We start from the raw sequence: 12,524 nt of genomic DNA, 5'->3' as shown, positions 1-12,524 counted from the left end.
TCACATGATTCAGTATAGCGTCACCCTGTCGTTTGGGGAGTTCGTTTTGCATGACCCGGTGGCCCGGGTGAGGAATAGTTTGTACATTTTACACCATTCCATCAGTGGCGGTTCTAGACCATTTCAACGGGGGGGCAAACAGGGGCCAGTTGTACTGTTAGAGGGGCCAGTTACATTAGACGTTATTGTTGTCATATCGTTTTCTGCACTGCATTGCAGGCATTAGCAGTCAAAAAACCATGTTCCGCGTTGCCACTGTCTAATAACGGATGTAAAAAAAGAACGATAGCAAAAATAGGTTATGTAAAAATTATTTCATACTCCACATTTAGGGGGGCCACAAGGGGGTCCAAAATTGTTGTCACAGGGGCACTGCCCCCCCCCCCGAACCGCTAGTGCATTCCATTGGTCATTAAAGATGCCACCGACAAAAATGTTTGTTATTGATCTTTCAATTCTCACTGAAAGCAAGCCGAAGACGCGGCAGATGTGTTCTCTGTGCGCTATTTCTAAACTTCCCTTAAATTTCGTTTTTGCGTATTTTACTATTGGTTTTGTACACCAGCTTCATACAGCTGAAAATGCAATATTTTGTTATGGAAAATATACTTGCTTGTTTGGTCACAAACTGAAATTAGACAAACGATTCGAATTTTTGTGTCCAGGAAGGCGGAGCAATTTCTTTATAGTGCATCTTTAAGTGACATTCTCAAAATACCCAGGGAACCGGGCCATTGGCTTCACCCGAAGATGCGTAGCGTCAAGGAAGGGGAACGTGTCATGTGATCAAAACAAAAAGCCCGTTCTTCCGGCGAAGACAACTAGTTTTTGAAAGGTAAAAATGTACAATACTGATTGATTAAGTCAGATTTGACCCTTCGGCTGTTGCAAAAGAGTGCACAAATACTGTTGTGATGTTATGGTCTAACCTTTGCGGACATAGGCCACATTTAAGACTAAACAAAGACGATATTTTAGAGGTCAATGGCAGGTCTTCCAGCTAGCAAAATATTTAAATTAGCTAGCTAACAAAACATTTGCTTGCTAGCAAACCAACTGTAGTTATTGTTTATATCCACTCAGTGGGCCAGCAACTTTATCGAAGTAGGTATCTGAGATAGCATAATGTCAATGTTGAACGTGATATTTTGTTAAATGGTGTTCTGGGCCGGCTACATCTTAGAACTGGCTTTACTGGTTATGTATGGTTGTGCAATGGGGGGAGATGGCGCTGCAGTGGCTAGCTGCCATTTTACAGGCTCCTGACCGATTATGCTACTTTTTTTGTACATAATATTTCTGCATTGTTACCAATGACTGAAACCGCTTCTGGAGATCGGGAACAGCAATCACTAACCTCGATTTAGATGAATATTTATTCATCAGAGTCCGGACCAGGCTCGAATCACCCGGACTCGAAAAGGAAGGGACGGCACAAGAGAGGCAAACGAGCTTACAATCACTGGAGAACAAACTAGACAAGCTCCATTGGAGTCTATCCTATCAACTGGAAGAATTGGATAATGTACAGCACCAGTCAAAAGTTTGGACACACCTTCAAGGGTTTTTCTTTATTTTGATTGTTTTCTACATTGTAGAATAATAGAAGACATCAAAACTATGAAATAACACATTTGGAATCATGTAGTAAACAACAGTGTTAATCAAATCCAAATATATTTTATGAAGTTCTTCAAAGTAGCCAACCTTTGGCTAGATGAGTTTTACACACACTTGACATTCTCTCAACCAGCTTCATGAGGAATGCTTTCCTAACAGTCTTGAAGGAGTTCCCACATATGCTGAGCACTTGTTGGCTGCTTTTCCCTCACTCTGCGGTCCAACTCATCCCAAACCATCTCAATTGGATTGAGGTCGGGTGATTGTGGAGGCCAGGTCATCTGATGCAGCACTTCATCACTCTCCTTGGTAAAATAGTCCTTACACAGACTGGAGGTGTGTTTTGGGTCATTGTCCTGTTGAAAAACAAATTATAGTCCCACTAAGCGCAAATCAGATGGGATGGCGTATCGCTGCAGAATGCTGTGGTAGCCATGCTGGTTAAGTATACCTTGAATTCTAAATAAATCACTGATTGTGTCACCAGCAAAGCACCCCCCACACCATCACACATCCATGCTTCACAGTGGGAACTACATATGCAGAGATAATCCGTTCACCTACTCTGCGTCTCAGGAAGACACTGCGGTTGGACAAATTTGGACTCATTAGACCGAAGGACAGATGTCCATTGCTCGTGTTTCTTGGCCCAAGCAAGTCTCTTCTTCTTATTGGTGCCCTTTAGTAGTGGTTTCTTTGCAGCAATTCGAGCATGAAGGCCTGATTTCACGCAGTCTCTTCTGAACAGTTGATGTTGAGATGTATCTATCTGTTACTTGAACTCTGAAGCATTTATTTGGGCTGCAATCTGAGGTGCAGTTAACTCTAATGAACTTATCCTCTGCAGCAGAGGTAGCTCTGGGTCTTCCTTTGTGGCGGTCTTCATGAGGGCCAGTTTCATCATAGCGCTTGATGGTTTTTGCTACTGCACTTGAAGAAATGTTCAATGTTCTTAATGTTCCGCATTGACTGACCTTCATGTGTTAAAGTAATGGTGGACTGTCGTTTCTCTTTGCTTATTTGAGCTGTTCTTGCATAATATGGACATGGTCTTACCTAATAGGGCTATCTTCTGTATACCACCCCAACCTTGTCACAACACAACTGATTGGCTCAAACGCATTAAGAAGGAAAGAAATTCCACAATTTAACTTTTACCAAGGCACACCTGTTAATTGGAATACATTCCAGGTGACTACATCATGAAGCTGGTTGAGCAAAGCTGTCATCAAGGCTAAGGGTGGCTACTTTGAAGAATCTCATATGAAATATATTTTGATTTGTTTAACACTTTTTTTGGTTACTAGATGATCAAAACTATGAAATATGGAATGTCTTCACTATTATTCAATAATGTAGAAATAGTAAAATAAAGAAAAAACCCTGAATGAGTAGGTGTGTCCAAACTTTTGACTGGTACTGTACATCTAGCTGTTTTTTTCTATGCATCGTCAAGACCGAACGGCAGCTTTGGGTAAAGTTAAGGGGGGAGGTGTGTGTGTCTTTATTAACAACTGGTGGTGCCTGATCTCTAATGTTAAGGAAGTCTCAAGGTTTTGCTCGCCTGAGTTAGTATACCATACTATTTACAAAGAGTTTTAATCTATACTTTTCGTAGTTGTCCATTTACCGCCACAAACCGATGCTGCCACTGAAACTGCACTCAACGAACTGTATAGGGCCGTAAGCAAACAAGAAAATGCACATCCAGAGGCTTATAGTGGCCAGTGATTTTAATGCAGGGAAACTGAAATCCGTCTCGTAATTTTTACCAGCATGTCACATGTGCAACTAGATGTGAAAAAACTATCACCTTTACTCCACACACAGAGACGCATACAAAGCTCTCCCTTGCTCTCCATTTGTCAAATGTGACCATAACTCTATCCTTCTGATTCCTGCTTACAAGCAAAAACTCAAACAGGAAGTACCAGTGACACGCTCAATATGGAAGTGGTCCCATGAAGCGGATGCTAAGCTACAGGACTGTTTCGCTAGCACAGACTGGAATATGTTCTGGGATTCATCCGATTTAACAGTGAGAAAATTACCACATCAGTCACCGGCTTCATTAATAAGTGCATTGACAATGTCGACCCCACAGTGACCATGCGTACATATTCCAACCAGAAGCCATGGATTACAGGCAACATCCACACTGAGTTTAAGGCAAGAGCTGCCGCTTTCAAGGAGCGGGACACTAATTCGGGCGCTTATAAGAAATCCAGCTATGACCTCCGACAACCCATCAAACAGTCAAAATGTCAATACAGGACTAAGATCGAATCCTATTAGGCCGGCTCTGATGCTCGTGGCAAGGCTTGCAAACTATCACTGATTTTAAAGGGGAAACCCAGCCGGGAGCTGCCCAGTGATGCGAGCCTACCAGACGAGCCAAATTCCTTCTATGCTGCCTTCGAGACAGACAGCACTGGACCATGCATGAGAGCACTAGCTGTTCCAGGCAACAGTGTAATCTCGCTCTCCGTAGCCGATGTGAGTAAGACCTTTTAAACAGGTTAACATTCACAAGGCCGCGGGGCCAGACGGATTACCATGACGCGTACTCAGAGCATGCGCTGACCAGCTGGCAAGTGTCTTCACTGACATTTTCAACCACTCCCTGACCCAGGCTGCAATACCTACATGTTTCAAGCAGACCACCATAGTCCCTGTGCCCAAGAACACAAAGGTAACCTGTCTATGACTATTGCCCCATAGCACTCACATCTGTTGCCATGGAATGCTTTGAAAGGCATGGCTCACATCAACACCATCATCCCAGACACCCTGGACACACTCCAATTCGCATACGCCCCAACAGATCCACAGATTGCGCTCCACACTGCCCTCCACCTGGACAAGAGGAACACCTATGTGAGAATGCTGTTAATTGACTATGGACAAGATCCACCTGGACAAGAGGAACACCTACGTGAGAATGCTGTTAATTGACTATAGCTCAGTGTTCAATATACCATAGTGCATTTGGCATGGGCCCTCAGATCCTCAGTTCTACAGCTGCACCATTGAGAGCATCTTGACTGGCTGTGTGGCAGCTGCTTGGCATCTGACCGCAGGTCACTACAGAGGGTAGTGCGTAGGCCTGGTACGTCACTGGGGCTGAGCTCCCTGCCGTCCAGGGCCTCTATACCAGGCAGTGTCAGAGTAAGGCCCTAGAAATGCTCAGACTCCAGCCACCAAGTCATAGACTGTTCTCTCTGCTACCTCACGGCAAGCTGTACTGATGCACCAAGTCTGGAACCAACAGGACCCTGAACAGCTTTTACCCCCAAGCCATAAGACTGTTAACCAAATAGCTACCCAGACTAACTATTTATCTGCATTGAACTCTTTTGACTCATCACATACGCTGCTGCTACTGTTTGTCTAGTTCCTTTAGCCCTACCTATGTACATATCTACCTCAATTACCTCGTACCCCTGCACATTGACTTGGTACTGTTTTGTGGGATACACAAGGCAATTCTAGGTGTTGTCGCATATTTTGTTTAAACTATTCCCAAGTCAATGGAATTGCAACCCTCTGCATGCACAATGCATTCTTCCATGACATGTGCAGTGCACTCTTCCATCACATGTACAGCTGATTCTCAAGATCTTGCACACTAATGAGATGCTATTGAGCCCACACTACTACACTGTTTGAGCCAAGGACTACATGCTTTCTGGTAAGTTTTGATTACAATACTGGGTGGGATGAAAATATTTTATGACATACATTTATTTTTTTGTTAACTAGTAAATAGTAGCCTACAGCAAAGTGTGTTTAAATCATTTCTAACTTGTTAACAATTTCTGCTAGTTAGTTTTTGGTACCATGTGGAGTTTAGCTTGCTTGAGCCTGCTAACTGAGTGTTAATTCACCTGTTTCCATACATGTTTCACTTTAAAACATTTATCTTACAACGGAGTTGTTTAATCTAACTGCTTAACTATTTCTGTACATGGAATTGTATTTTGTTTTAAAAAAAAATCTAATCTTTACAGGAAAATGCCACGGGCACTGTCTGATGTGTGGAGACATTTCACTGCAGCTAATATTGAAAGGAAAACCTGTGTACATTTGCAAATGCAGTGCAGAATCATCTGGCCAAGTGCATAAAGTTCCCTCAGCGCCCACAACAAGCAACCTCTGACAAAAGTCCCTCTACTTCTATTCAAGGTGAAAATGAGGAATCAGACACCTTATCGATAGCAACAGCTCATGGTCTTCCTGGAATCAGAAGTTTTTTGACTCAATGGAGGAACGTAGTCAGAGAAATGCTGATGAGTGAAGCAACTGGTTCACCTCTGATGCTCACAGGCAATGTGTACATCAACAATAAACTAACATGGTCCAAGCACACCAAGACAGTCGTGAAGAGGGCACGACAAAACCTATTCCCCCTCAGGAGACTGAAAAGATTTGGCATGGGTTCTCAGATCCTCAAAAGGTTCTACAGCTGCACCATCCTGACAGGTTGCATCACTGCCTGGTATGGCAACTGCTTGGCCTCCAACCGCAAGGCACTACATAGGGTAGTGCATACGGCCCAGTACATCACTGAGGCCAAGCTCCCTGCCATCCAGGACCTCTATACCAGGCGGTGTCAGAGGAAGGGCCGAAAAATTGTCAAAGACTCCAGACACCCTAGTCATAGATTGTTCTCTCTGCTACCGCACGGCAAGCGGTACCGGAGTGCCAAGTCCAGGTCCAAGAGGCTTCTAAACAGCTTCTACCCCCCCAAGCCATAAGACTCCTGAACAGCTAATCAAATGGCTACCCAGACTATTTGCACCCCCCCCCCATGCTTCTACTACTCTGTTATTATCTATGCATAGCCACTAACAACCCTACCTACATGTACATAATTATCTCAATTACCTCAAAACCGTTGCCCCCGCACATTGACACATTGTACTGGTACCCCCTGTATATAGCCCCGCTATTGTTATTTACTGCTGCTCTTTAATTATTAGTTTTTCTTATCGCATACTTTGTCATCATTTTTAGGTATTTTCTTAACTGCATCGTTGGTTAAGGGCTTGTAAGTAAGCATTTCACTGTAAGGTCTACACCTGTTGTATTCGGCGCATGTGACAAATAACATTTGATTTATTGGAAGAGATTTCGCCCAGCATACACCCCTCCAACCAGACATGCTTTATCTACTCATTTGCTGGATGCAGAGTTCAGCAGAGTTCAAGTGAAGGTCAAGCAAATCATAGAGAAAGCAGACTGTATTGCAATCATCTCTGATGGGTGGTCAAATGTTCGTGGGCAAGGAATAATTAACTACATCATCTCCACACCTCAACCTGTATTCTTCAAGAGCACAGACACAAGGGACAACAGACACACCGGTCTCTACATTGCCGATGAGCTGAAGGAAATCAATGACCTTGGACCACAGAAGGTATTTGCACTGGTGACAGACAATGCTGTGAACATGATGGCTGCTTGGTCTGAAGTGGAGGAGTCCTACCCTTACATCACACCCATTGGCTGTGCTGCTCATGCATTGAATCTGCTCCTCAAGGACATAATGGCACTGAAAACAATGGATACACTCTACAAGAAAGCCAAGGAAATGGTTAGGTATTTGAAGGGTCATCAAGTTATAGCAACAATCTACCTCACGAAGTACACTTCTAAGCAAGGGCTTTGGGATGGAGATGCAATATGGCAGTCGTGCCAACATATCTAATCAGCCACCTGGTGGAAGGGACTTTGTGGATCTGAGGCTCTTTCCCCTGTTGCCTCCATCATCCTCCAAATCCCACCAACATCAGCTGCCTCAGAGTGCAACTGGTCCTTGTTTGAGAACACACGCACCAAAGCACGCAACAGGCTGACCAATACAAGGGTTGAAAAATTGGTGGCCATCCGAGCAAATTTGAGGCTTTTTGAGCCTGACAACGAGCCATCCTCAACAAGGTTGGAAAGTGACAGTGAAGATGAGGCCTCAGTCTGATGTTCAAGAGGTGGACATTGAGGAGGTCCAGGGAGAAGACATGGAAGCCTGAGAGGAAGACAATCAAAGGTTTATTTTCTAGACTATAATTTTACATATGTATGTTGAAAACGTTTTTGGGAGATGCGATGGATCATTCAATATTCCCTTTTGTTGTTCAGTGAAATCATCCCATGTGAAGAGTCAACTCATTTAATTAAAGTTCAATTCATACCAAAATTATATATATTTTTTCATTTGGAAGGATTTAAATCATTTGCAATTATGTCTACTTATAAGGTAAAATGTTTGTTTTTGTCTCCATACGATATGGTTAATATATCCAATGCAAAAAACATCTACATTTAAATGGTATTAATATTAATTTGTATATATTCCCGTTAATCCCCACGGAATGTTTCCACCTCTGAATATTCCCCAAAATGTGCCACCCTAGTTACAACACATTTCTGTCGGCCTTCTTCTGTTATACACAGGTGTTTGGAGCGTGCTAGATGGCTAATTAGCAGAGGTGGTTGCCACTGTTTTCCGTCTGTCTTCCGCAGTAATATAGAGATATGGCTGTATTGATGTTAACGAAAGTCCCATGGGAAGAAAATAGCTTCATCAATAGGCGTTAATTTGGTATTATCTAGCTAAACCAGTTCTATTTAGCCAAGGAATGTAAAGACCGTGTCAATCACCTGAAAGTCAAGAAACGGTATTTGAACCCAAACGCTGTCATCATATGACATCTAGAAAGACTGATGTAGGTACCCCATTTCAAAAAGGTAGCTATAATGCCACCAACACAGATTGTAAGTCATCAATGAAATGAAACACATTTCCAACTTTGTTGTGCTTGTGAGTGAAGGCACTGAATATGTAAATAGTCATTATCTGTGTAATACTATAGTATAGGATTATGATGTATTTTCCTAGATTATAACGTTATATAGCCTAACCCAATCAAATGTGAATACCCAACATATTTTTGTGCATCTTTGCATTCTGAATAGCCTAATCCAGTTTGTCAAAGTGCTGAAAATAAATAGCAACCAGCGTTCTGACACTGCTGTCAAAATCTAATGATAGACATTTTCAAGCATTTCACTGACATTTCAAAGAGAATCGGGCAGCTGCAGATTTAATTGCAGCTTGTCTGAGTGACGCATGGCCCCCTTGCTTTCATGCTGAAGAACATCTTTCATATAACATGTTTGGCTGTATGTATGTCTGTCTCTGTACTGTAGGCCTGTTACCAGGGAGGTGAGAAGAGACGGTGTGGAGTGTGTGTTGGGGGGATGGAGGAGTTTCCAGTGAGGACGGTGGAAGGGCTCTGTCTAGGCACCAGCTTGGCTATATCTGGTTTCTTCTACTACGTCTACAGGAAAAAGAGGAAAACAGTGGACAAGCTCAATGTTAGTCTGCCCTGTCCTGTATCTATTCCTTCAGGCTACGGCCTAGATTCAATCCGTATCGCTGAAGATCCACATTATAGCGCGATTGAAATTTAAGGCAATGTTCCCACATTCAGTGACTGCATGCTCCATATGTCGTCTCAAATGAAATGACCTTTTAAATTTAAATTGCGCTGTAATGCGGGTTTTCCGCTACACGAATTGAGTCTAGGCCGTAGTCTTTACACGTTGTAGATAAAGTACAAGACTAATTTTGAGACATGGGGATTTTTTCATAGAAATTACTGACATTCGATTTGCTTGTTGTTTCAGGATGCACCACGGTTGACTTTGGATGGGAAACTGGCAGACCTTTTGAACGTGACACCGGGAAAGTGTCTGCAGTATGTTGTCATTGAAGGTAGGCATATAGTTATGTGTCAATGGGAAACATTTGAGTGTCACTATGATCATTTTATTATGATATTGACTAGACCCTGTTCTCTCACTTATTGGTGTGATGGGGCAGTTCTTAGTATAATCAATGTCTCTCCATGGTGCGTGTGTGTAGGGGCAGTGCAGCCTCTGGGGGAGCCTTTGAGGAGTCAGTTCCAGGATGGCAGTATGGGGGTGGTGCAGAAACTCATGCTGAGGGAACACAAGCTGGTGTGGAATAGCCTGTCTCGCACCTGGTAGAAACACTCCTGATTGACGCTCCAAATGTAATGTGAAAGACTAGTATCATCTGTATTACCACTTTCAATGATAAACTTTAATATGACTAGGACCGTCTGACATCAAATATACACTCCTCAGTGAAGCTAACATTTGTAAGTTTGGCTCTATACTCCAGTATTTTGGATTTGAGTTTAAATGTTTCATATGATGCAACGGTATTTGAAGGTATTTTCATACATATCTGTTTTACCATTTAGAAATGAAACCACTTGATGTATATATCCCCCCCATTTGAATAAGTTTTTGTTCCATAAGTATTTGGACAAATTCACAGTGTATTAAAATAGTCAAAAGGTTAGTAATTGGTCCCATATTCCTAGCACGCAATGGCTACAAACTTGTTGGATGCATTTGCAGTTTGCTTTGATTGTGTAAAAGATTGTTTTGCCCAATAGGAACAATGTATTTTGTAATTTTGGAGTCCCTTTTATTGTAAATAAGATGTTTCTGAAGTCTTCTACATTAATGTGGATGCTACCATGATTATGGATAATCATGAATAATCTTTGTTCCCCCCCACCCCCCTCCCTTTCCTGTGTAGGACGGACAGTGAGCGTGTGCTGCACCAGAGGGTGAACGCGGTGCCCTTCAGCCTGGTCGGGTCGGACCAGGCCAACGTGAGGGTGCTGTGTCCCCTGGAGGCCTCGGGGCTGGAGATGGAGATCATCCATGAGAAGTTCCACCAGGCCACCTATGGTTTCACCGACATCATCGGGCAGTACCTCAGTGGAGAGAAGCCCAAAGGCCAGCTGGAGACTGAGGAGATGCTCAAGGTGAGGTTTGAGTACATTTTTTATGTAGCAATATCACTGATAGATTACTTATGTTAAAAACAGTATATTCAATCCCAAAATTCCACAATAAGATCCCAAAATGTTCTATTGTGTGTAGGGTGAGGGAGGTTACTATTGCCCCTAAATAGTGAGTGTGTTGCTCCATAATCCTGACCAGTTTGTCTTTCTGTATTTCTAGGTTGGCGCTACTCTGACGGGTGTAGGCGAGCTCATCCTGGACACGGACCGGGTGCTGAAGCTCCGCCCGCCCACTGACGGCTCAGAGTACTTCCTCACCACGGCAGACTTTGAGACCCTGCGGCTGGAGCAGGAGGGTCAAGCGGTGGTCTGGCAGGTCCTGGCCTCTGTGTTCGCCCTTGCCGGGTCCGCCATCCTCCTCTGGGTGGGCTGCCGCTACTACCGCAGCCTGAGGGTCCGCTGGGACCAGGAACGGCTGAGGAGGGAGTTTGAGAGGTTGGCTGCTGGTGGGACGGGGGAAGGGTCTACACAAGAGGGGTCTGGGGAGCAGGAGACACCCTTGGAAAACGCCTGTGTGATCTGCCTGACACAGCCGCGTAGCTGTGTGCTGCTGGAGTGTGGACACGTGTGCTGCTGCTACAGCTGCTACCAGGCCTTGCCCCAGCCCACCTGCCCCATATGCCGGCAGGCCATCAAAAGGGTGGTGCCCCTCTACCAGGCCTGATGCCCAGCCTTGGAGTAGAACAGATATGTGTTCTCATGGTTGGTATATGCATGTATCCCCTGGGGTGTTTTTACCTGTACTCCTAGAAAGACAAGGTGATGGAATGGAGACAATTTATAATTGACATTTTGACTTGCTGTAAAACCTTGAAGATAAGTCTCTACATAGAGGCAGAAGGAAAGAGCACCAGAAGGACCGAACTCTACTGTGATGATGTCACCCTGGAAATACAGCTTTGGAGAGCCGAGGAGAGGCCTAAGCTAGCAAGACACAGCAGGACGTGCACACACTAGTCCTTAAACCCCTCACAATGTCAGAGAGAGACCAACTCTTGATAGACCAGGCAAACCATCGCTGTACTTATTACACTGTAATAATCACCTGAATGGTCCTTGGCATTCTCAACACAAATAGGCTAGGTGCAGCTACTGTATCAACAAAATGTGAATCTGAGGTTTGTGAACATTTTGAAGCACTTAAATGCATATGTATTATGAAGCTAACAGCTGTTGAGTTTGGTTTTGAATAGTAAATACATGTTTATATACTGAACAAAAATATAAATACACCGATTTTTTATTTTATTTTATATATATATATATATATATATATTTTTTTTTTACTGAGTTACAGTTCATATGGAAATCAGTCAATTGAAATAAATTCATTAGGCCCCAATCTATGGATTTCACATGACTGGGCAGGGGTAATGGATTATCTTGGCAAAGGAGAAATTCTCTCTAACAGGGATGTAAAGCAGATGTATGCATTTGAGAAACAAGTTTTTTGTACATATGGAACATTTCTGGGATCTTTTATTTCAGCTCATGAAACATGGGAGCAACACTTACCATGTTAAGTTTATATTTTTGTTCAGTATAGATACTGGGAATGCAGTTCTCTCATAAATAAGTGTGCATATGGATAGAGAGGTGTTTACTTTTGTAGTACTATCGCTTGCTTTGTGCCTTATTTTCACTCCTGGTGTAAGGAGGGGGGGTCGTTCCACCAATTATATTTTTGTTGTAAAAGTAAAGAATCCTGTCAAAATGCTTTGACAGGGAATGGAAGCTTGTTTCCAACAGGGAGGGGGGCAATTGAATGGAAGCTTGTTTCCAACAGGGAGGGGGGCAATTGAATGCAAGCTTGAGAACATTTCTAGCCTATGGGTAACAGGGTTGACGTTTTATGCTCGACCTGCTCAGTTTTCCACCAGAAAAGGTTAAAAAAGAGTAGTACCAGCTCACCTGGTTTTACACCATGAAATTACTACTAAATGTTCCGTATTGAATTCTCCATGTGGTCTATATTAAAAGGGCACTTCATTTATCATA

At 43.2% G+C, this 12,524-nt stretch overlaps 1 protein-coding gene across 3 annotated transcripts; it reads left to right on the top strand.

The window, feature by feature from the left end:
• Positions 1–714: 714 nt before the first annotated feature.
• Positions 715–11,748, top strand: mul2 (mitochondrial E3 ubiquitin protein ligase 2). 3 transcript variants are annotated; one of them, XM_029724871.1, is made up of 6 exons: positions 715–835; positions 8,830–8,997; positions 9,310–9,397; positions 9,548–9,668; positions 10,256–10,487; positions 10,687–11,748. In XM_029724871.1, the coding sequence occupies exons 2-6, from the start codon at positions 8,881–8,883 to the stop codon at positions 11,188–11,190; spliced, it is 1,062 nt and encodes a 353-aa protein (XP_029580731.1). In that variant the 5' UTR covers positions 715–835; positions 8,830–8,880; the 3' UTR covers positions 11,191–11,748. The 3 variants fall into 3 exon arrangements, with proteins under 3 accessions (XP_029580731.1, XP_029580732.1, XP_029580733.1); XM_029724872.1 differs by having other exon boundaries at positions 8,074–8,997; XM_029724873.1 differs by lacking the exon at positions 715–835 and adding an exon at positions 7,652–7,666 and having other exon boundaries at positions 8,074–8,997.
• Positions 11,749–12,524: the final 776 nt, after the last annotated feature.

The sequence above is a fragment of the Salmo trutta genome, chromosome 31, assembly GCF_901001165.1.
Source record: "Salmo trutta chromosome 31, fSalTru1.1, whole genome shotgun sequence".
NCBI classification, from domain to species: Eukaryota; Metazoa; Chordata; class Actinopteri; order Salmoniformes; family Salmonidae; genus Salmo; species Salmo trutta.
This window is presented reverse-complemented; position numbering and strand designations above follow the sequence as displayed.

Coding starts and splice junctions, on each gene's coding strand:
- mul2 (XM_029724871.1), top strand. CDS start 8,881: ATGGAGGAGTTTCCAGTGAGGACGGTGGAAGGGCTCTGTCTAGGCACC. Junction 8,998..9,309: donor AAACAGTGGACAAGCTCAAT/GTTAGTCTGCCC, acceptor TTGTTGTTTCAG/GATGCACCACGGTTGACTTT. Junction 9,669..10,255: donor AATAGCCTGTCTCGCACCTG/GTAGAAACACTC, acceptor TTTCCTGTGTAG/GACGGACAGTGAGCGTGTGC.